Here is a 24296-nt window from a genome sequence, read left to right as displayed (position 1 = left end):
ATGCTCTAAAAACATAATTTATAACTCTGAGACACTGGCAAATGGAGTGAGAAAAAATGACCCAACATAAGCTGTCTACAAGAAACTCACTTCAAATATAATGACATAGGTAGATTGAACATATAAGGATGGAAAAAGATATACAAAGATTAATAAAAAGAAAGCAGAGTTGGCTATGTTAATATCAGATAAAATATACTGCAGAGCAAAGAAAATCACCAGAGCCAAACAGGGACATAAAATAATGATAACAGGGTCAAAAGACAACGAAGACATAGTAATCATAAATGTGTATGTACCAGACAACAAGAGACCTTGAAATTACATGAAGCAGGCCAGGTGCGGTAGCTCATGCCTGTAATCCTAGCACTTTGGGAGGCTGAGGTGGGAGGATCACTTGAGTAGAGGAATTGGAGACTAGCCTGAGCAACATAGTGAGATCTCATCTCTACAAACGATAGAAAAAATTAGCCAGGTGTGGTGGCACGAGCCTGTAATCTCAGTCACTTGGGAGACTGAGGCAGGAGGATGACTTGAGGCCAGGAGCTTGAGTCTGTAGTGCACCATGATTGGGCCCGTGAATAGCCACTGCTCTCTAGCATGGGCAACATAGTGAGACCCCCATCTCTAAAAAAATTAAATTAACTAAAAAATAAAAATAAAAAGAGGAAAGGCCTCCAATCAATACTGTAAGGATTCCTGCCTTAAGAAACTAGAATCAGAAGAGCAAAATAACTTCCCCCCAAAGTAAAAGTTAATATAATTGAAAGTGAGAAAACAATAGAGAAAAATGAATGACATGAAAAGTTATTTCTTTGAAAAGATCAATAAAATTGACAAACCTCTAACAAATTTGACATAACCCAGACACAGAAAGAAAAATATTGCATGATCTCATTTGTATGTGGAATCTTTACAAAATAAAAAGGTCAAATACACAGAAATAGAAAATAGAACAGTGGTTACCAGGGGCAAGGAAGGAGGGAGTGAGGAAATGGGGAGATGTAGCTCAAAGGATACAAAGTAGCAGATATGTAGGATGAACAAGTCTACAGATCTAATTAATGTACATCTAATTAATGTACAAGAGGACTATGGTTAATAAATTTGGATTATATTAGGGATTTTTGTTAAATAAGTCGATTTTAGCTATTCTTGTCACACACACAAAATAACTATGTGAGATAGTGGGTATGTTAATTTGATTCACTGTCATAACCGTTTTACTGTCTCATCATGTTATAAACCTCAAATATACACAATCAAATTTATTTAAAAAAAAGATTAATAAAGAAAAAAGAAGACCTAAACTATCAACATCAGGAATGCAACAGGGCATAGGCCTACAGACTCCATAGACATTAAAAAGATAATAAGGGACTGGACGAGGTGGCTCACGCCTATAATCCTAGCACGCTAACAAGCTGAGGCGGGAGCTCAGGAGTTCAAGACCAGCCTGAGCAAGAGCAAGACTGTCTCTACAAAAAAATAGAAAAATTAGCCAGGTGTGGTGGTGCACACCTGTAGTCCCAGCCACTTGGGAGACTGCGGGAGGAGGATCACCTGAGCCCAGGAGTCTGAGGTCGTGGTGAGCTACGATGACGCCACTGCACTTTACTCAGGGCACGGAGTGAGACTCTGTCTCAACAACAACGAAAAACAAACAAGGAAATTGGGTACCCCTCCCCTTTAAAAAATTTTGGAAAATAAAAAGGAAGCAATTGGCTAATGGAGGTTACAATAAAGAGTATCGTAGAATTTTATTATTTCCAGATTTCTATCAGTAAAATTTATAATACATACACATACCCTTTGTTTCAGAGAGCCAATTATTAAACATTTACTGTGCTGTTTCCCCTCCACTGCAATGTAAGCTCCTTGAGAGTAACAATTCTCTGTTATTCTAGGGTGTAGTGAAGCACCTGGCATGTAGCAGTCGCCCGGTCAAACATGTGACAGACATGGATGAATAGATGGGCATAGTTTGGGGGACCTTGGTTAGGTTTTAAGTTTACCGTTATCCAGCTTTGTAAATTATTTAACCTCTTTGAACCTTGGCTTGCTCATTTAAAAAGAGGAGATAATCCTCTTACCTCACAGGGCGGTTGTGACAATGTACACTGCTGCCTGTCACCACTGTCTGTTTCTCTACAGATGGGAGTTTCCTTCTCACCCTCCACCCTCCACCCCTGCCACACACACTCCTTGGAGATGCAGCCCTGCTGCTGTCACATTTCAGTGATGTCACAGCTACCCACCCTGGGAAAGCCAGCACCACCGTGTGATGCCCAGCCTGAGTGCTGGCTGAACTGAGAGGGGCAGGGTGCAGGTGGTGCCTGGTACAAGTCTTGCTTCATCCATCTTGGAGGCCTCACAGCCCCAGCATGAGTCCATCAGCAAAGAAGAGGCCCAAGAAAAGCACAGTTTCCAAGGTCAGACTTTGGACTGAGCCCTGGGGGGGTGGGCTCCCTAGAAGGGCCTTAAGGAGGGGTCCAGTCTTACCAGGTACAGAGACCTTCCAGCTTGGGAGGAAAGGGAATGGCGAAGGGTGAAGGGATGTCAGGAGAGTTAAAATGGCCTCCCCATTTCCGCTCCCAAACCAAGGTGACAACACTCCCAGTCTAGGGGTGGTCGAACCATGCTCAGACAAATGGAAAGACATGGATTTCTCCTTTGTTCATTTTCTGTCTGTCTGTCTCTCTCTTCTATTTCTCTCTCTTCCTCTTTCACACTCTCTGTCCCTCAGATGCAAGATGAGGAGCCACAGGACAAGATAAAGCAGCCAGTCAGCAAAGGAATTAAGCGGGACCGACTTAGAAGGGTGAGATAGATACCCCATTTGGGCCCAAACTTAGGGGAGCTTAAGTGCCCCCGCAGTGCTGCTCCTGGTTGCCAGGCTGAGTGACCCAAAAGGAGTCGGCAGGCCCAGCGCTGAGCTGAGCTGAGCCAGAGACGGGCAGGGGAGTGGGAGGCTTTTCTGGGAGAGCTGAAGCTTCTAATGTTTTTGGTTTCTTGTCCCTGGCAGGTGTTTAAAAACTTGTCACTCTTGAAGCTGCTCAAGAGTTCGAACCGCCGGATCAAAGACCTGCATAAGCTGGCCAAAAGGTGTTGGAATTCACTTTTCAGAGTTCCAAAGATGCTCGATATCACCTCTGGGTGAGCTAGGCCCACCCATGGCCCCCAGGGTGGACCCAGTAGCTGTCTTTACTGGGAACAGGCACTGTGCTAAGGAATTTTAGAGAACCACAGCCTAATTTTCACAAAGGCTCTGTGAGAAAGGTATTTGTTAGCCCTATTTTACTGATGGAGAGCTGAGGTTCAAGTGGTAAAGTGACATGTCTCAGTTAACTGAACTGGTAAATGGCAGAGCTAGGATTTGAAGCCATTGCTGTCTGATATCAGAGCTGTGGTCATAACAATGGTTATCACCCAATCATGGGCCTAGCCTCCACCTGGGCACTGAGTGGGTGGGGTGGTCACTCCTCCTCTCCACCTGCAAGTCAACATATCCCAGAGATTCACCTGTGGACTGGCCCCTGAAGTCTAAGGATTAGTTCATCTTGCTGAGATTCACCTGAAGACTGGCCCCTGAAGTCTAAGGATTAATCTTGCTAAGGCTCAAGTTCCTCATATGTCCCCTCAGAATATTAAGAAAGCTAACATTTATTAGGTGCCTGCTAAGTGCCAGCTACTGTGCTAATAAGCACTTCATGAGTATTTTCCCATTTAGTTTATTCTTCACAACAATCCTATTGGGTAGATAGAATTACCCCTGTTTTACAGACAAGGAAACTAAGCCTCTGAGAGGTTAAATTTCTTGCCCAAATCACACAGATGGGCTGGGTGTGGTGGCTCATGCTTGTGACCCTAGCACTCTGGGAGGCCGAGGCAGGAGAATCACTTGAGGTCAGGAGTTCAAGACCAGCCTGAGCAACAGCGAGACCACCGTCTCTACCAAAAATAGAAAAATTAGCTAGGTGTGGTGGCCCAAGCCTGTGTTCTCAGCTACTCAGGAGGCTGAGGCAGAAGGATAGCTTGGGCCCAGGAGTTTGAGGTTGCTGTGAGCTAGGCTGAGGCCACGGCACTCTAGCCCGGGAAACAGAGTGAGTGAGACTCTGTCTCAAAAAAAACCAAAAAAACAAAACCAAAAAACAAACCCAAAACAAATCACACAGATGGTAAGAGAAAAAGGCAGGATCTGAGTCCTAGTTTGTGTGACTGCAAAGCCTTGTTCTATAAGTCACTCTGCTGCTTCACTGCCTCCTACTTTGCAGGACTGAGCCTGACAGAGTAGGCACTCAAACAGCAGTGGCCACTATTTTTTTTAGACAGAATCTCACTGTGTTGCTCCTGGGCTGAAGTGATCCTCCTGCCTCAGCCTCCCAAGTATTGTTAACTGGGACTACAGGCATGCACTACCATGCCCAGCTATTCTATTTTTGGTAGAGACAGGGTCTCACTCTTGCTCAGACTGGTCTCTAACTGCTGAGCTCAAGCGATTCTACCGCCTTGGGCTCCCAGAGTGTTAGGATTACTAGACAAGTTTCTTTCCAGGCCCTCTCTAGGTTTCTTAACAGGCTCCCCTGAGCTGGCTGCATAGCAGCCGTCTCAGAGCTAGGCTAGAGGACCAGGGCCTTAGTCCTGCTCTCCTGACTGCCTTTCCTCTCCTTGCCAGGCAAAACAATGTCTGCAATAAAGTGAAACAAAATCACGAAGAGTTCCAGGAGACTAGGTGCCCCAAGACAGATCTGGAGTCCAAGAAATTAGGCTCCATAGGGGAAGCTAAGGAGATAAACCCAAAGGAGTGGAAGCCTACGGTGGGGTCAAGGATGAAAAAGGCAAAGGAGTCCCCTGCAGCAGTGCTATGTAATGAACAGGTGGATTCTGAGGTCCCAAGAACATCAAAGGGTCTGAACACTAGAGCCCAGAGGGGGCTACTCACTGAGGGCCCGAAAATCATCTTCCTGAAGAACCCCCACCACAGAACACCCATGGGAGACAGGGAGCAGCCGGATGTAGCTGAACAGTGGCTCTGGTTTGAGGGGCTGCCCACACGAGTCCATACTCCAGCTCCCCGGGTGATGTGCAGATCCTCCACTCTGCGCTGGATTAAGCGCTGCTGCACCCGCTTCTGCTCTGCAACACTTGAGCTGCCTATGTATCATCCATACAAGGTGGGTGTGACAAGACCACTGCCAGGCCAGGGGGAGAGGCAGGCCCAGAGCTGGGCCCTAGAGTCAGAAGGCTCAGGTTCCAGAGTCTTGAGGGCTGTGTCTGGCAGTGCTGGGAGGCCCTGCCTTCATGCCCAGAGAGGGAAGAAACCATTGACCAAGGCCACACAGCAGGGCAATGGCTAGGGTGAGGGCTCTCAGGGTGCAACCAGGGGCTCTGGGGAAGCAGGGGACATTGGAGTATGGGTTCTGAAGTGGTCATCTCATCACCTGCAGGCCTTAGGAAGGGAGGAAATTGCTGTGGTTCAGAATCTCACAGTCAGAGGTCTAAGTAAGCAGATTAAGGATTTCCAAACGTGGGAGGGGGAAGTGGCCAGGTAGGGCTTTACTGCATCTCATCCCCTCTTAGACCAAATCAACTCTCCATTTATGTTTGATTTATTCATGCTTCAAATGAAAAAGTTCCTTAGCAAAAGAAGAAGAAGAAGAAGAAAATACTCCAGCCTCCCTCCATAGGAGAACTGAAGTCCCATAAAAGGAAGGGGGTGATTATTCCCCGGGTTCCAGCTTAAGGGAGGCCGTTTCCCTCTAGCAAAAGCAGCGTCTCCATCCTGCCACAGACACCGTAGCGCCCTCCCCCCAAACGACAGCGCCGCCTGGGGGCGGTCTTAGCACCTAACACCGCGGTCTCTGCTCGCAGGTGATGTGATCCTGGAAGGGAGCCAGAGGTGCGAGCCGAGGGCAGAGGGTGGATGACCGCAAAATCAGCTGAACCGGAGGGATGGGTGGGGAAATTCACGAGTCTACAAATAAAATCTCCCATATGGCACCGAGAATACTACCGCTGCCTCTGCCGGTTCATGTGGGGCTGGGAAGGATGGAGGAGAGGCCCTCGCAGAGGTGGGGAGGGAGCCCTGTCACTTCAGGCTTTCCGCGGCCCCAGGCCCCAAAGGTCAGTCTAGAACCGAACAAAGAAGCCCGCGGGCCGCACCCCTCCCCCACCTCCGCGAGCTGGTCTCCGGAGTGGTGCGCGCTTCTCTGTGAAGTCAGAGACCGGGACAGGCGCCGTGTGCTTCCTGGGTGCACAGCGCCTCACAATGGCTCTGCCAGCCCGGGGGACCGCGGCGCCGGGCCGGAAAGTAACTTGCCCAGGCCCGCTCAGCTAGAACCCTAACCTGGCTCTCCTGGCTGCTCCCCATCCCGTTTTCCCAAGAAAGGAAAACGGCGAGATGAGAGCCTGCCCAGAAGTCACCGGGCGGGCGGGCGGAGTAGCCCCAGCGTCCAGCGGTTCCTGCACACGCGTTGCGCCCTGACTGTTGGTGCTTCTCATGCCAATAAATGGGTGTCAGCTGGGCCTCCAAATGTGCCCTGCTCGGGTCACAGATGACGGAAAGCACGGGATCAGGCGGCAAGTTGGTACTGCGTCCGTACTACTCCGGTGTGACACAGCATGTCCACCCTCAACCCCAAGCCTTGGCGACCCCATCTGGTTGGAGTCACCTCTGTGAGTAGGAGTCGCAGGGCCCTGAACACGCAGTGGGGGAGAGAAAAGTCGAGGGAGCCCGGATTTTCTCAGGACGACCTCCACATTCCCGGAGGCGGGCTGCACAGAGCGGGCGCCCGCGGGAGAGCAGCGGGGCCATCGAGGGGCGCAGGGCCCTCCCGGCGGGAGTCAGGACAGTGATAAGAGATCTCCAATTGGGGAGAGAAGGAGAACGACCGGGGGGCTCCCTCTTACCCCGCCGGCTACCACTCCTCCCCAGCGGTGCTCCGCAGGGTGACTGGGCGGAGCCATGGCGCGGGGACTGCTCTGCCGGGCACTGCGGCTCAGCCCAGGCAGCCCGGGCGAGGCGGCCAAGCGCTTCTGCTGCGCGCTCTCTCCCTTGAGCAGAGCTCCCGTCCTGTGCCACTGTGCGTACCCCCCTCCCCGCCACCCCCGCCATCCCTGCCATCCCCGCCGCTGCCCGCGCAACCTCCACCCCGGGAACCTCCACTCCCAGCAGTCTTCCCGCTCAGCCTGCACTCCAGCCCAGTTCCTGAGTAGTGTCCATTTCAGTCCCCTGGCTGGGCGTCATCAATCCCATCAACCTTTGTTTTTAAAATAACCTCTGCTCAGTCTTCCTGTCATTCCATCAACTTTGCATGAACTTGGCCTCAGCGCACTATCAGTAGGCAGCCCGGGCAGCACACCCTCTCTGGGGAGCCTGCCCAGAGAGCTCCAAGTGGAGGCAGGCATGGAGTGGGCCTAGGCGAGACTGGCACTTCTGCTTTGCCCAACAGAGAGCCAGAGTTGGGGCCCAGCTGCCCGTGGGGAATGCCACCAAGTACGGGGCAAGGGGCTGTGAGATGAAGCTGGGATCCAGTGTGGCCAGGGCAGCTAGGACTGCAGGCCCAAAGGTGAGGGAGTCTGAGCAATGCACTCCTTCCAACCTTATCCCCACCTGCCTCCCACAGTCCCACAAATGGGGCTCTCCACTACCACCCTCCCTTTAACAATTCAATCTGAGGCTCCTCTCCTGGGCTCAGTAAGATGCTGATTTAGAGAGGAAGTCACCCCAGAAATTGCTCTCTAACTAATTAACTGGGAAAAAATAAAAGTGTTTGAATCTGAGCTTACATTGAGTGACTTTTAACAAGTCACATGACTCCTTTGAGCCTATTTTGTCTCTTTATAAAATAGGGATACTGATATCCATTTCAGAGAGTTTTAAGCGAATCAGGCTTTATGGAGGTAAGGCTAGTTTTCGGGGTGTTGAGCAAAGTTTTGGCCTTTGCCATAATAAAGCCCTGCGGCTAGCACTAGCCCTGTTCTCACTTATGAGCAGCTGCCTAACTGCCCACCTTTAGGGAACTAGCTGCTTGTTAGCAAGCCAAGCATATGTTCACATTCATAAGCTTTTGCTGAAATGGCATCTGGATTCCCCAGACTGTCCCTCTCCCAACTGTCTAGATCACATACTACTCAAACATAATTGGAACATGAAAAGAGGATGAGGCTTTTGAGGCAGATAGGCTTAGCTTCTTATCAGCTGTGTGATGTTGGGGAAAGTTGTTTACTCCCTAATCTTCAGTTTGTCTGCAATATGTGGAAATTAGTAATGACTATCTCATTGGGTTAAGTGAGAATACACATAAATCACTTTGCAGTGTATGGCAGATAGGAGTTCAATACTTGGTAAGGGTACCTAGATCATAGGCAAGCTTATTCCCCATCTAGCATTTGAAAACAATGAGATACAGAAGAAAGATGTCTCTTCTTCTGTAAAATGGGGAATGAGGGGCTGGGGTGGAGCATGGTAGCCTAATAACTATAACTACTTAGAATCATGGATCACTTCCTACATGCCAGACACTATGCTAAGTGCTTTATGCATGCCATCTCATTGAATCCTCACAATATCCCAGGGAAATAAGTAATATTATTACACTTATTTTCACACATGAGGAATCTGAGGTAGGGGGAGATTACGTAGTTTACGCAGGATCTCACAGCTAGTAATGGGCAGTCCAGGACTTAATCCTGCACCCCACTGTAGCTCTCTAAAGCCTTCTAGTATTGGGCCTGTATAATTCTCACTAACTTTTCCAGGTAGTGACAAGAAGAGGATTAAAACTCTTAGCTCCATCTACTCTCCTGCTTTAATGCTGTTTTCACCACCCTTTACTACTTTACCACAGAAAACTCAAGCAAGACAGTGGCTTTTAATCTCTCCAGAGGAACTCTCCTATACCTTGAATTCACCCCTATTCACCCTGCCCTACCTCCACAGAGGCCCTGTCTCTGAGGCTCTATGGTCCCAGGCTGCAAGTACAAGGATGTGTCCTACGTTTGTGCACCAACTGCTCTCTGGGACTGGCCGAAGCAAGTCAAACTGATCAGGAAGATACCAAGGAAGGAGTGCAAGGACACTCCTGTCCAAGAGCCCCTGTTTGAGCTGTGCACCCCCCCAGGACTTAAGGTGATCTACTCCGCCTTAAGGCCTCCTACTCCACCCTGCCTGCTAGCTGCCACCCAGGCTCCCATTTGGCTCTGATTTGGACAGGGCTGCCTAGAGCTAGGGGTTAGAAGTGCCCTCTGAGCCAGGCATCCTTCTCTTTTCCAGTCCTCCTTCATGGTTACAAACTATTCTGAGTACCAGCTATGTAGTAGTCTCTACTTTTCTCTCCAAATGGCCCCAGTTAACATGGTGGGTGGGATGAAAGGAGGTCCAGACATCCTATAAAGTCAAGAGATAATGCCAACTCAGTAGTGGGCTGGAGGTAGCTCTCTGATCTAGGTATCATCCCTTATCCTTTGGAAATGTTTTCCACATTCCTTTGACCACTTGAAAATCTCTGGCCATATTTAATGTACCGCATAAAGCTAGTAATGCTTATAAATTGCTTTTCATCCTTCATATTTAAAATAAGAGGATGAGAAGTTACGATTTTAAGGTGATAGATTGTTTAACCAATCAGAACTTATACATCCCTTACTACTGACCTCTTCAAAATGAGCTTATTAGTGTCACTACCAGAGCCCAGATCCTGGCTCTGCCAGCTCTAACAAGTAACCTTGGGTAAGTTCCTTTCAGTTTCCTCATCTGTAAGATATGGATGATGTTATTTCCTATATCAAAGGGCCATTGTGAAGACTGAGAAAGGAGACATAAAGCCCTTAACCCACTGCTGGATAGCTATATTAAGCACTCAACAGCTGTCATTATTAAAATGGCAAACATGTCACTGCCATTGACCAATCCTCTTTGGAATTTACCTCTTAAAAACTGTTCTTATTGTTACTTTAGAAACCAGAACAATCTCATTAAGGTCACATATTTGTCCTAAATGTCACTCAGCTCAGTTGTTAGAGTATTAAAAAACAATTTGGCTTCCTGACTTTTGGCAGTTTTCAAAAATCAAATTAACACCCAAGGTAAAGAGATCTGTCATCATCACAGATGATATGCAGAAAAACAGACACAAGATCACAAAGGGAATCCCCATGAGGTGTTCCTACCACAGCTATGCTAACCGTCACCACAGCTGATGAAGGGAGACAGCAGCCACATGAAGTGTCTTCTGCTGCCTTTCAAAATGCAGTTAGTCACATGCCTGTAGAGTGTGTGGTATCTAGGGGGAAATCCACCACGCTGGGGAAAGTCATCCCAGCTGGTCTTACCTCCTGGACCCTATAGCCAGGATTACAGTGTCCCATTAACAAGCTGTTTCCTTCCAGCTTGGCCAGGGCACCTTGAGTTACTTTGAGTTACTGGGGTGAGGTGCCTCACCCCAGCATTTTCCCAGTCTCTCTGCCTTGGCATATTCACTCTAAACCCTTCATCCTGTCAGCCTCATCTCCCTACTCTACTTGTAGGACTGAGAGCCAGGAGGGTAGAAAGGCTTCCTAGAGAGACAGCAAAGCTCATCTATCTGTTATCTGGGAGTGGTGGCTCACGTCTGTAATCCTAGCACTCTGTCTGGGAGGCCAAGGTGGGTGGATCCCTTGAGCTCAGGAGGACAAGCCTGAGCAAGAGTGAGACCCTGTCTCTACCAAAAATAGAAAAAATTAGCTAGGTGTGGTGGCACACATCTGTAGTCCCAGCTACTCAGGAAGCTAAGGCAGGAGGATTGCTTGAGCCCTAGAGTTTGAGGTTGCAGTGAACTATGATGATGCCACTGCACTACAGCCTGGGTGACAGAGCGAGACTCTGTCTGAATTTAAAAAACAAAAACAAAATTTAAAAAAACCTCATCTGTGTAGCTATAACACTGAAAGCTGAAAACTAACAGCTCTCTTGAGCAAGCTCCAGAGAAACCAAAGAGGAACAGTGATGGTTTCAATGCAGAAGTGGGTCTCAACCAGTGCTCTCCATTGCCCATGCTCAGAAATCATTAGCAAGTAGGAAAGGAATGACAAGAGTCATGGACACTCACTGGAGGCATAGTTGGAGGCTGCAAGTAGAGGGAGTGGGCCCAAGCATTTCCCTGCACTTAATATTTTAACCAAGTGGAGGAAGGACTCTGGGGTCCAGGAATGGAGAAGATGGCCTAATAATTCTTTATAGGTCCCTTGTCTGGCTGTGCTAATCTCTCTCAGCCTCAACCATAGTATTACAAAGTGAGTACAGGCAGAACCGTGGAAAATACTGTATTTAGGTACATAGGAAGGACAGCTGCACGCCCTTCACAATAGGAAACTCTACCCTAAAGAAAAACCTTAGCAGCAAATTCCTATCTCCCTCAGCATTAGCAGTATAGCCCAGGCTGGAAGGCAGGGCTTCTTGCTCTAGGCACCCATCCTACCCTTCCCACCACAGAATTCCAAATAAGGCAGGAAAAAGAATGGGGGTCCAGTGGAAGCTGGGGTGCCTGGTCAATCTTAGAGAACAGGCAGTGTCTGTACTATGAGGGTCAGATTGGGAGCGATGCTGGGATTCTTCTCTGGGTCCTGTGGCCTGCTATGTTGAGGGCTGGCAGCAGGGTGGGGACTCAGGAGAGGGATCTGGAAGAAAGTCATGGGTTCTTGGGTGCACGCTCACATGCGTGTAACAGGACACAGGTTGTGTGTTTTCCTTGTGCTTGATGCCTCCATCTGCCGTCCTCTCCCTGACAGCAGCCTAATCCGTTGCACCTACATCTCTTTCTGTGGCTATGGATCCAGAAACCAAGTGTTTCTCCAAACAGAATTGCTGTGGTTCGGCAACATGGCAAAGGTAACAGCTGTTCCAGGGAGGTCAGACAGATGATCAGAAGAGTGGTTTTCTCCAATCAGATATCCTTGATTTTTTTTCTTTTTAAAAATAACAGGCTGGTGAAAGGTATGGTGGCTCAAGAGTGGCATGGTTCCAATTCTGTTATTACTCTTAAAGAGGTCCCCTTCCTGACCTTGCAGATACCAAGACTTCAGCAGACAGAGGCCATTCTTATAGCTGTGATCCTGACTGCTACCTGCCTTCTTGACAGGGCCTCATTATTTCTCCCACACCAACAGAGACTTCACATTTCCAGGGTTCCTCTTAGACCTGGGCTGGACCTCATTTGAAGGGTCAGAGCAGCCCAAGATATTGGGGGGCCCAAATGCCAGTAGGGTGTCCAAAGGGCCTGATTCTAGACATTGGATTTAGGGGCTGAGTTGAGGGGGATCTCCTTGAGCTCCGTCCGCATGCACAGGTACTCCCCGATGACAGCCATGAGTGCAATACACACAGCCTGGACCAGCCACCAGGTCAGCGCCGAGGGGAAACGGGAGCTGTAGAACCAGCAGCCCAGGAGGTGAAAGAAATGGACAGTGACAGTGAAATCCAGACACTGTTTCCCTCGCCGGATGAAGTACAGCAAGCCCAGGGCACTGTGGGGAGAGGACAGCAGGGAATTGTCACTGGGTTGTCCTGGCCTTAGATTAGGTTATTTGGGGGGGGGGGTAGGGACAATTAAGATGACAGCGTGGTGGTCAGAAGTAAGATAAGTGTGGAGCAAGGGTTACAATATTAGATGCCTAGAGGAACAGGTTATACCAAGAGTGAATCAGACTGAAGAGAAGAAAATAAAAGGACGAGCTTGATGATGAATGGCAACTATCACTAGGGGATCTTAGGGATTGGTGGGGACCGTGGCACCCTGCAACATACATGTTCTAGCTAAAGTGGGGGCAAAAGGTACTTGCACCTAGGCAGATCTTGCCATGCTAGAAGGTTGGCTTGAAATCAATTGGTCATTCCACTGTTCGAAATAAGTCAGAAATCTAGATTTTTATATAAAATATCCTGATGTTCAACTAAGTGAAAAAAATGTTTTAAACGCCATGTATGGGCTGACGTCTGTGTAAGCCAAAGAAAACCTATCTGGGAGACAAATTCAGGTAAAAGTTAGCCCACCAGGTTTTAATCTCCAGTATAAGGTCAATAATAATAATGATGTGCAAGGCATTGTCCTAAGTACTTCTTGTGAATTAACTTTTTTAATACTTACAACTATGAGGTAGGAGATATTATAAGGCTCATTTTACTGATGAGGAAATTGGGGCTTAGATAGATTAACTTGTCCAAAGTCACTAGGCTAGTGGTAAAGCTGAAATTCAAAGCCAAGTGAGTCTGCCTCCAGAGCCTGAGACCTTCATCACTATGCTAAATTGCCTCTTAAGAGACAGGCAATAGTCATAAGTGATCTTAGACATTGCATAGTCCAACCCCTCATGGACAGATGGGGAACCTGAGGCCTAGAGAGGATGGAAGTGACTTGGCACACGAACAAAGAATAGAAGCCAGTTCCCCTAACTCTCTCAGTCTTATCCCTTCCTCACCTCACTCCACATCAAGAAAGTGATCTGAGATGGAAGCTATCTTACAGGCAGCACACAGTGACATAAGAGCTTCCCACACAAGTTAAAATAGCAATGGGAAGAGCCCCGTGATAGAGATGGTTCCAGAATTGTCCTCTGCCACTCACTTTAGTTTACCCCTCCCCAGGAACAATTGCCAGCCTATCTGATGTCCAAATCTAGGAAGTTAGTCCCAGTGCTAAGACCCCAAAAGCTGGATAGCAAAACTGGTGATACTCACCAGGTGAGGGCGTTGAGGACGAAGGACATCATGGAGAGCCGGCCTGGAGGGGTGGAAAAGCCCAGGATCTAAGGGGGAATCACAAATGGAAATATGCTGGAGAAGTGACTTAGCACAGAGCCCCAGGATCCAGGATCCCAGCAGTCTTCCTAAGGAACAAGCATTCTTCCCAGAGCACAGAAGATAATAATACCTTCCTTCATCTGTATGGCAGCCTATTTCCAACAAGGTGCTTTCACAGACATCCACTGTGGTATTTCATTTGATCCTCATAGCAGGTGGAAAGGGATTATTATTCTCATTTTACAAAGGAAGACCTACAAGCTCCAAGAAGTTAAGTTGCCCTAAGTGATACAATAAATAGCAAGAGTAAGGTCTAGAACAGAGTTCCACAAACTATGGTTCCACAGGCCAGGCACCTGCTTTTGTTAATAAAGTTTTATTGAAACAAAACTACATCCATTCACATACATATTTGTCTATGGCTACTTTTGTGCTATAATAGTAGAGCTGAGTACTTGTGACCTACAATCTTTACTACCTTACCCTTTAAGATTTGTTGACTTTTGGTCTAGAACTCTGGTTGTGTGCATCAGATAGCTTTTCAACAAGGCCCAAGAATCCCACATGCCCTTCCCTGGAGGACAGAGGCTCCTAATAGGCTACTACTGGGTACCTGGTCAGTGTGCAACCTCCACTATACAACACAATACTATTGAATGCCAAACATCTGCACCACACTTTCAGTTTACAAAGAAAGGCCTTTGACATCCATAATCTCTCTTTCTCTCTCTTTGACATCTGTAATCTTTCTCTCTCTGACATCCGTAATCTCTCTCTCTCTCTCTTTTTTAAGAGACAGGGCCTTACTCTGTTACCCAGGCTGGAGTGCAATCCTCCTGAGTAGCTGGAACTGTAGACATGGCCACTACACCTGTCTAATTTTTTTCATTTTTTTTTTTGTTTTTTTTAGAGATGGGGGTCTTGCTATGTTGCTCAGGCTGGTCTCAAACTCCTGGGCTCTAGTGACCCTCCCGCCTCAGCCTGCTGAGTTGCTGGGATTACAGGCATGAGTCTGGCGCCTGGTAACATCTATAATTTTATATTATCCTTACAAAAACCTCACAAAGCCATTATTATTATTCTTTTTATTCTTACCACTTTGGGGATAATAATTTGCCCAAAGGCTAGGCTACATGGAGAATAAGCAGCAGGACCAAGGACTCTATCCTAGATCTACTGGCTCCAAAAACTGTTCTCATTATCATACCACAGCTGCTGCTCAGATGCAACAATTTATAAGCCTCCATTACACTTTATAAAGCACTTTCTTACTCTGGGCCTCTCTGGGCCTCATAACATTTTGTTGAGGGTGACATAAGCAGGATGGCAGGAGTATTCACCCACTTTACAGAAGAGAAAAGACTCAGAGAGGTAAAGTAACCTGCCCAAGGTCCCACAGCTAGTATGTTTGGGTCTAGATTAGACCCAAAGACTTTGTGAATCCATAGCACAGGCTCTTTGTGCTGTAGTCCACGACCTCTCTGCTACCAGTCTCATGATTTTGCAGACAGGAAAATAAGTTCAGAGAGGTGACAACATTTGCTCCAGGTCACACAGCTAGTAAGTGGAACTTAAACGGAGGACTGTCTGATCCCACAGTCCAGGCAGTTTCCATTGTACTACCATGAATGCTCTTTTATCCACCCTGCTTCAGTGTGTCACCTGACAACCTGGGTTCAGGTGAGTGAAATCACTTTCTCAGAATCTCAGAAAAGGAGACATGTTTATTGTAACATATATGTCCTTTCCTTTGTACTAATCTGCTTCTCTGTTATCAGTCACTCCATTTTATGGATGGGGCAGCTGAGGCTCAAAAAGGTGAAATCCCTTTCCCAGGGCCACAAAGCGAGAAGATGGCCCTGCCGGGTCTAGATTACAGTAATGCCAGACGACATTGCCTACCCCAGGAGGCCAAGACCCCACCCGCGCCAGCCCGGGAACCCTACCTCGGCATCGAACATCTGGTCCAGCGAGGGGCTGCTTCGCACTAGCCCGTCCACTAGCGCCAGCCACAGGCCCAGCGAGCCGTAATAGACGGCCTGCATGAGGACGATCTGCGACAGGATCAGCAACGGGTCCCACACGTAGCTGCGGAACTGGCCCGCCATGCCCTGCAGGGATGCACGCCGGGCCTCAGGCAGCGGTCTATCGCCATGGCAACGCCGCCCCGCCCGGGAGGAGGGACTGGGATCCAGGGGCGAGCCCATTCCAGGAGTTCGGGGGAGGGCGGGGCGGACAGACCCATTCCCGGAGCGAGGGGAAATCCTGCCCCTTACGGCTGCTCGGCCCCTACTCGTACACAAGCTCCTCTGGGGTCCACTCACCAGTGACAGACTAGAGGATCGAAGCGTCGGAGCGTGGCCCGGCCTCACCGGCCGGCTACCGAAACTGTGCTGACAGACAGGACCATGGAGGAGAGGGCCTGCCGGCCTAGAGAGGCAAAGCGCCAGCGACCGCAGCGGTAGGAAAGGCCGCGTAGGAAGGAAGCGTTTCCGGGGACGGCGGCAGAGGGGCGTGGTTGGGATGGCGCAGGCGTAGTGGGCGCAACCTTTGGCTAAACCATCTGAACGAGGTACGGGCAGCGGGAAGCAAACTCTGCACATGCGCATAATGAAGAGTGAAGGCGAACGGAAGTGAGGCAGGAAAGCCGCAGAGCTTGCGCGCCCTCTAGAGGGGAATTTTGAAAAAAGAAAAGTAGGGCGACAGTGGAAGAGGAAAGGGGGGGTGGCCTAGGGCGAGAGAACAAGGTTTGGAAATTAACCAGGTGCTAAACGTTGACTCTATTTTCAGCCTAGATTCCCAGAGTTTCCTTCTAGTTAAAATCTGTGATAACTTGAAGTGAACCTGCATAGCTCTTCCACATACGATTTTGCCACTGTTCCCGTTATAAAGATGGTTAAACTAAGGGCCAGAGAAGGAAAGCAACATAATGTCTGAACTACACAAGAGTCAGTGGCAAAGTCGGGATTGGAATTCAGGTGTTTCCAGCACTATGACAGATTTCGCGCCTGCTGGGGGTCAGGAAGCTTAGGAAACGTACAAATGAGACAGTCCTGCCTTCAGACACAGTCTAACGTATTTAGAAGGCAGAGTGGTGGGTGTTCTAAAATGTGGCTATCCAATGGAAAAAGGCACAGGTTCTGAAGTCGTACCTGGGAGCAAATCCGGACGCAGACCGCCGCCATGACTGTTTTATCTCTGTCTTCGCCTCGGAGTCCGAATAGTGGACGGTCAGTAAATATTTGATGAATGAGTCAAGAACAGAGAAAGAGTAATAGCAAATTGATGACTCACTTTATTCCTGCTTCAGCAGACCCAAGCCCTTCAACTTCATGGGTTCCCCCCTAGGGTACTGGAAAGAAGGGAAGTAACTGGTTCCAGGAAAAGAACTTGGGTTTTAGAGCCAGCTCTACTGCTTACCAGCTGTGTGACCAGCATGCCACTTCCTCCTTTAAAACTCAGCTTCCGTCTTTATGAAATGAGGAGTTGGACAGGATTAAAGTTTTTCAATATTTACCCTCCATTAATTATTTTCCCATTTAAAAAAATTTATCAAAGACCCATGTAACTGCCAGAATTTCTGAACAGCATGTGATAGCCTTGTTATCACATTGTGTTGATACGATTCCAGACAAAAGTAAAGAAACTTGAGACTTTATCAAGAGTATGTGATCTCCCTTATCATTTGGAAACAGTTCACTTGGAATCTAGTTTGGGAGTTATTAAGGCCCAGAGATTTCTAAGGTACTTTCCAGCTCAACCATATTTTTAGGCACCTCAATTCAGTTCAACAAATATATATTCAAATTCCTCTGGTCCGCTGATGAATCACAGGATCTAGTGTTTCTGAGAAAACCTCTTCTGTTTCTTAAGTGCCTACATGATCTTGTTTACTCCTCATAGTCTGAAAATGTAGATATTATCTGCCTTTTTATAGGTGAGAGTCAGAGGGGGCAGGTCATAGGGAGCAGCTGAGCTGAGATTCAAACCCAGGACATCTGACTCCAAAACATCAAGATGCCATTCCAGAATAAAAGAAAAGGAAGGAAGGAAGGAAAACAATAAAATAGTCAGGTGGTGGAGCAGCTGAAGTGGAAAAGGAGCAGTGAATCTCTCTATTCCGGTAGCTTTGGGGTGAGGAATTAGGGAGAGGTGGGAGGAAAGGCTTAGGAAAAGTGCGGGAGAGGTTTGACTAATTCCCACAGGCAGCTCAGTCTTCCTTCCAGGTACTGGAATGTGTGGCTCTTCCTGTAGTCTACCACCCTAGCCCCGGCTGCACAGTCACAGCTGGACCTACTCCACCCCATCTCCTCCCCACCGGAAAGGTCCTCCCTCCGCATTCTCCTGAAATGGAAAACACAGGTAGCTTGTGGCTTTAGGACCGGCTGGATAGCTGGTGTCTGACATCATTAATCCCTGGAGTCTAGAGTTTGTCTCTGGGAAAACCCCACTGGGCATACATGATAGCCTCTTGCCTTTTCCTTTTCCCTCTGGGAGTTCAGGTTTTAGATTCCCACCTTGTTGAAACCTGAAAACCCGACACCATCTTGTGTCTTAATTTGGATCCAACAAAGAAACCAAAAGCTGGGGAAAATCACGGCAACTCCTTTGTTTAGCTTCCTTGGCCCATTTTAAAAATTTGACCATGGGCAGCCTGCTTCAGACCACAGAGCCTGAACTAGAGCCCCACTGACTTGCCATGTGACTTTGGGCAAGTCCCCTGCTGGATCCTAGTATCCCAAACTATCAAATGAAAGGGACATTGGACTTGGACTTCCAGATGCAGTCCATGGCCCTGTGCCATCTGAATCACCTAAGGAGCATATTACAGATCCAGAATCTCTGGCCTTGTTGCAAACCTAAGTCTAAATTGCCAAAAGCAGATGACAGAAATCTGTATATTTAAAGAGCTCCCCACATGATTGAGAGGTACAGCCACGTTTGGTAATAACAGAACAAGATGATCTGTCATTGACCCCAAGCAACTCCTCTGTCTAACAGAAAACTGCTCCTGTGACCTTGGCGTGTCCATGGCGCTCGTGAGGCTTTGAGTTTTTTTCCATCTGTAATACGAGGGGGTTGGATTAGAATAGCTGGTCTCCGAGGGCCCTTCCCACGCTGCCAAGTCTGTGGTTCCAAACTTATGAATGAAATTTTAAACTTTAGGTCAGAGGCAGAGTGACGAACAGCCACAAGCTGGGACAAACTGTCCTCCAGGAGAAGGGGAGGGTAGTGCCTCTGGTCATTTGGTCACTTACGTCATTCCCACACTGGGGCTCCACTGTGGGCATGTAAGGACAGCTCCTGCTGGGATCACTTTCTGGATCCACCCCCATAAATCCCTTGGGAAATATTCTCCCATAGATCCATAGGCTTTGGAGCCCTGCTTAGTTAGAGTCTAATCCTGGCTCTACTACTATCTTCCTGGGTGACCTTGGGGAAGTGACTTCATCTTTCTGAGTCTCATTTGGTTTCCTCTTAACTATAAAATTGAGATCAGAATAGTACCCATGTCATGGGCTGTCCTGAGGACCAAGTGTGTGCTTAGCCCACTGCCTGATACACAGTCAGCACTATGTAAACATTACCAACATTAATGATTGTTATTATTTCTTCCTTTGGAATGTGGGAGTGGAAATACCTCATCTCTCAGATTTATGGCAAGTATCTAACTAAGTATCAGACAGAGCGAGCCCAGTGCCTGGCGTATAATAGGGGCTGTATAATAAATGTATCACCTTCACTTCCTACTCTCACCTTCACTCCCAGAGTCCCCAGATCCCTCTCTCCCTTCCTTCTTCCTCCCCCTGGCTGCCCTACTGCCCTGCTCACATGTTCCCTTTCGGGGAATATTTGATGAGGATACTTCAGTGGAGACACGTGCCACAGGGACAGGTTATGCAACTCTGTGCTCACACAATTTTTGCAAGCTCCGTGTGGGAGGCAGTTGGCAGCTTGTCCTCCGCTTGATGGCCATCCTGGGCTCTGGCCAGCAAGTTCCTCTCTTAGAAAGGAAACTGGAGGGAGAATTCATTGGCTGCCTGTTTTCTCCCAGACTGAGAGCACTTTTTACTCAGACTGCTTTAAGGGTTTCATGTGTGTTTGGGGAGGAACATTTGCCGGGCACCTACTGTATGCCAGACACTCATATTAGGAATATCTCATTTAATCCTTATTTAATTTCTGAAACAAGCCTGCGAGATGTAGATACTAATATTAGTCCCATCTAACATATGGGGAATCTGAGGCTCAGAGAAGTGACATGCACCCAGGGCCACACTGCCAGTGAGTAGTAGAACCGAACTCCAGCCCAGGTCAGTCTCCAGCAATGCCTCTTTCCAAAGCACAATAAAAAGTGCCCTGCACATTACAGTTTACATACAGCTTTTGTCTACATGACTTCATCTTATTTCCTCAGCAGTTCCAGGGAGGTAGATCTACAAATTTTCCCATGTTACTGATGAAGAAACTGAGGCTCCGAGAAGGAAGTGACTCACAGCACTCAGTTGGGGTAGGGTGGGTCTTATCAGCTGGAATAATCGAAATTAAGAAACGTTTAGAGTGTCTGTCTTTCCACTCTGACCTCCCTGACCTTTCCTTTACACAAGGGGGGATCAGGGCACTGGTTTTCTGTGTTCTGTGCCTAGGGATCAGTGGTCTTCCTTATACAATCTCTCTACAGAGGGCGGATGATGCCGGGCATGCCAGTAGGTGGCTGGACCTCTGAGTACAATCTTCTCTTAGTTTCCAAGGGGGTTGGTTCCAGGATTCTCCTCAGATACAAAAGTCCAGGGATGCTCAAGTCCCTCATATAAAATGGCGTAGTATTTGCATATAACCTATGCAACCTTCCCATATACTAGAACTTATCTCTACATTATTTACAATACCTAATACAATGTAGATGATATGTAAATAGTTGTGTTTTATTTATTTATTTTTTGAGACAGAGTATCACTCTGTAGACTGGGCTAGAGTGCTATGGCATCAGCCTAACTCACAGCAACCTCAAAAATCCTGGGCTCAAGCAATCCTCCTACCTCAGCCTCCTGAGTAGCTGGCACTATAGGCATGCGCCACCACGCCCAGCTAATTTGTTCTATTTTTAGTAGAGACAGGGGTCTCACTCTTGCTCAGGCTGGTCTGGAACTCCTGACTTCAAGCGATCCTGCCACCTCGGCCTCCCAGAGTGTTAGGATTATAGGCGCGAGCCGGCCGTAAAGAGTTGTTATACTGTATTTTAAAATGTATGTTATTTTGTTATGTTGTCATTTTTTATTTTATTTTTTTAATATTTTCCATCTGCAGTTGGTTGTATCCACAGATGCAAAACCTGTGGATAGGGAGGGCTGACTGTAGATGTTGTTGTTTCTCTTGAGTAAAGAACTCTTTTCCAGGTTCCTTTGATTACTAAGGGCTAAAACACTCTGGAGAGGAAGGAGGGAAGGGAGATATTCTCAGATAGTTGCCTCACCCCTTCAAGTTTTCTTTTTTCTTTTCTTTTTTTTTTTTTTTGAGACAGGGTCTCACTGCGTTGCCAGGGCTAGAGTGCTGTGGCATCAGCCTAACTCATAGCAACCTCAAACTCCTGGGCTCAAGCAATCCTCCTGCCTCAGCCTCCCCGGTAGCTGGGACTACAGGCATATGCCACCATGCCCAGCTAATTTTTTTCTATACATTTTTAGTTGTCCAGCTAATTTATTTCTATTTTTAGTAGAGATGGGGGTCTTGTTCTTGCTGAGGCTGGTCTCGAACTCCTGACCTCAAGCAATCCTCCCAGAGTGCTAGGATTATAGGTGTGAGCCACTTACTGCTCCTGGCCCAGATTCTTTTCTTAAGGAGTCTTGAGTGAGGCATGTTTCTTTGTAGTTGCCAGAGCTGGGCTGAGACAGAGAAAATGCCTATAAAGTTGCCAGCCCAGAGCTTGGCATACAGTAGATCCTTAGCCTACTATATAACCAGAGCTATTGTCCACTAATTAGGGAGTTGCTTAAAAGCAAGGCTAGTGTCTTGTTCACCAGGATTTATCACAAGGCCTCTCATATACAAAATGTCCATCAAATGTTTGTTGGATAAATGACCAAAGGTGTGAATTGCTATGCCTAAGCCTCTAAGGAAAAGCATTCATACAATTATCCATACGACAAATATTTACTGAATATTAACTTGTGCCAGACCCTGGGATGCTAAGGATATGTCCATGAACAAGACATTGTCCCTGCCCTCATGAAACTTACATCTGGTGGGAGAAACATGGTAAACAAGTAAAAAGATAAATACATGATGTCAGGTGAGGAAAATGTTATGACAAAAAAATAAAGCAAAGCAAACGGAAAGAGGGATTGGAGGGGCTATTTTTAGAATTCTTCAAAATACCTCCAGTGGATGCTGACTCACAATGTGGGCCTTGGTTTGCCTGTCTTACAATGGGGGTACTGTTGGATTGAAGGGGTGGGGAGGACCCTCTGAGTCTAGTATTCCCGGTTTCTGTGGTTATGCAAGGCAGTGGCTGGATATTCCATGGCCTCTGGAAACTCCAGGCTGTCATTATCTGGAACTGGAAAGAGATTTGCATGAAGTAAGGGTTGCCAACCCAGAGAAGGTTGGCGCTATTCTGGGAGAGAAAGCCCCACTGCCCAGTCCCTCAGCTGTTCTGAAAATGGTGATGTGATTACCTGTTAATTACTGTGTGTGAGGAGCTACTGGTGAGGGGAATAACTCCTCCCTGATCATAAAAATAAATAGCATTTTCATGCTAGGTATTGTGCTAAGTACCATGCTCTCAGCAGTCTTACAATGTTTAGGAACTATAATGACCCCCAAGTTACAAATGAGAAAACTGAGGCACAGAGAGGTAAAGTGTCTTATTCCAGGTCACACAACCCAAGACTGCAGTATAGATCTTTCGACTTAGAAGCCGGTGCTCTTAACCCTTAACTAATATGAGGGGAAAAGGGGTGTCTGCCCAAAGAAAGTGACAGATGGAGCACTAGAGATCTCAGGGCAGGGAGAGATGACAAGGAGAAGGTGATGGATTGGGGAAGGCGTCCAGGAGAAGGGGGCATTTAAGCACAGGATTGGTTATAACATCTTTGTTTTGTTGTCTCTGGATGTTCCATGTGTGCACCCAGCCTCAGTTCCCTCTGGCCTAGGAAGTCTGTGAAAAGGGGGAAGGACACCTGCCCTTTTGTTGTAAGCTGGCTCTCGGTTCCTTTTTTATTTTTTTAAACTGGTTTCTTAGTGAAGTAATGTATCACTCCGTTTTTACATGACATCCTATTTCTAATGGACTTTGGTACTAACATACCAGTATAGATTTGGGAAGGAAGAATGTGTGGAAGTGTTGTTTTGTTTATTTATTTACTTTTTCTCTTGGGAAACTCTCATTCTGTTGCCAGGGCTAGAGTGTGGTGGTGTCATCACAGCTCACTGCAACCTCAAACTCCTGGGATAAAGTGATCCTCTTGTCTCAGCCTCCCAAGTAGCTGGGACTACGGGCACAAGCCACCATGCCCAGCTAGTTTTTCTATTTTTTGTAGAGATAATCTCACTTTTGCCCAGGCTGGTCTCAAACTCCTGACCTCAAGCGATACTCCCATTCAGCCTCTCAGAGTGCTAGGATTATAGGCATGAGCCACCACACCTGCCCTTAAATGATTATTTTAAAACGATGTACTCCCTGGCACATTTTTTAGTTGATAGCTAACATTTTATATCAACAGTTTGTTTAGATAGTTGTAAAGATTGTAATTTCCAGCATATTGCAAATTTATACACTGAAAAATAAAACAGTTACATCACTCTTTTAAATGTATCCAGTTGAATTAAATGCCCTGGCAATTTGATACTTGCAACCATCCATTTAAAAAATACATGAACAACATATTCTCTAAGAGTTAGAAATTTTGAATAATTTCTTTTTCTATTTGAACTCAAATTTCCCCTCCATGTTCCACCACAAAATTTTATCATAATGTATTTTTTTATGCATAAGAGGCTTAGTGATGACTTTCTCCTGTTTCTCTGCTTAAAACTATTAATGTAAATCTAATTTTTATTGCTGGGCACTGTGGCTCGAGCCTGTAATCCTAGCACTCTGGGAGACCTCGGGTGGATTGCTCAAGGTCAGGAGTTCAAAACCAGCCTGAGCACGAGTGAGACCCCATCTCTACTAAAAAGAAATTAATTGGCCAACTAAACACACACACACACACACACACACACACACATATATATATATATATATATATATATATATATATATATATATATATATATGTAAAATTAGCCAGACATGGTGGTGCATGCCTGTGGTCCAGCTACTTGGGAGGCTGAGGCAGGAGGATCGCTTGAGCCCAGGAGTTTGAGGTTGCTGTGAGCTAAGCTGATGCCATGGCACTCTAGCCTGGGCAACAAAAGTGAGACTCTGACTCAAAAAAAAAAAATTTAATTTTTATCTTACTTTTTGTGACTATAAGATAGGTATTAAAATTTTTCTATAATTACAATTATTGTTAGGATG

At 47.0% G+C, this 24296-nt stretch overlaps 2 protein-coding genes across 3 annotated transcripts; one reads left to right on the top strand and one right to left on the bottom strand.

The window, feature by feature from the left end:
• Window positions 1–2348: 2348 nt before the first annotated feature.
• On the top strand, window positions 2349–6007 carry TP53TG5 (TP53 target 5). The gene is made up of 5 exons (XM_012780315.2): window positions 2349–2432; window positions 2747–2821; window positions 3026–3156; window positions 4676–5174; window positions 5872–6007. Exons 1-5 carry the CDS (start codon window positions 2385–2387, stop codon window positions 5878–5880), a joined length of 762 nt encoding a protein of 253 aa, XP_012635769.2. The 5' UTR covers window positions 2349–2384; the 3' UTR covers window positions 5881–6007.
• A 5278-nt stretch (window positions 6008–11285) lies between these two features.
• Window positions 11286–16257, bottom strand: SYS1 (SYS1 golgi trafficking protein). 2 transcript variants are annotated; one of them, XM_012780284.3, is made up of 4 exons: window positions 16099–16256; window positions 15721–15885; window positions 13712–13779; window positions 11286–12501 (listed from the first exon to the last, which is right to left on the bottom strand). In XM_012780284.3, exons 2-4 carry the CDS (start codon window positions 15880–15882, stop codon window positions 12261–12263), a joined length of 471 nt encoding a protein of 156 aa, XP_012635738.2. In that variant the 5' UTR covers window positions 15883–15885; window positions 16099–16256; the 3' UTR covers window positions 11286–12260. The 2 variants fall into 2 exon arrangements, with proteins under 2 accessions (XP_012635738.2, XP_075867268.1); XM_076011153.1 differs by having other exon boundaries at window positions 15721–16257.
• Between the last annotated feature and the right edge of the window lie 8039 nt (window positions 16258–24296).

This window comes from Microcebus murinus, chromosome 16, assembly GCF_040939455.1.
Source record: "Microcebus murinus isolate Inina chromosome 16, M.murinus_Inina_mat1.0, whole genome shotgun sequence".
NCBI lineage: Eukaryota > Metazoa > Chordata > Mammalia > Primates > Cheirogaleidae > Microcebus > Microcebus murinus.
Note: the sequence above shows the minus strand (reverse complement) of the source record. Positions and strands in the feature narration are given on the sequence as shown.

Coding starts and splice junctions, on each gene's coding strand:
- TP53TG5 (XM_012780315.2), top strand. CDS start 2,385: ATGAGTCCATCAGCAAAGAAGAGGCCCAAGAAAAGCACAGTTTCCAAG. Junction 2,822..3,025: donor AGCGGGACCGACTTAGAAGG/GTGAGATAGATA, acceptor TGTCCCTGGCAG/GTGTTTAAAAACTTGTCACT. Junction 3,157..4,675: donor ATGCTCGATATCACCTCTGG/GTGAGCTAGGCC, acceptor TCTCCTTGCCAG/GCAAAACAATGTCTGCAATA.
- SYS1 (XM_076011153.1), bottom strand. CDS start 15,981: ATGGGCTCGCCCCTGGATCCCAGTCCCTCCTCCCGGGCGGGGCGGCGT. Junction 13,780..15,720: donor ACCAGATGTTCGATGCCGAG/GTAGGGTTCCCG, acceptor ATTCCCCCTTAG/ATCCTGGGCTTTTCCACCCC. Junction 12,502..13,711: donor GTCCTCAACGCCCTCACCTG/GTGAGTATCACC, acceptor CTCTCCCCACAG/TGCCCTGGGCTTGCTGTACT.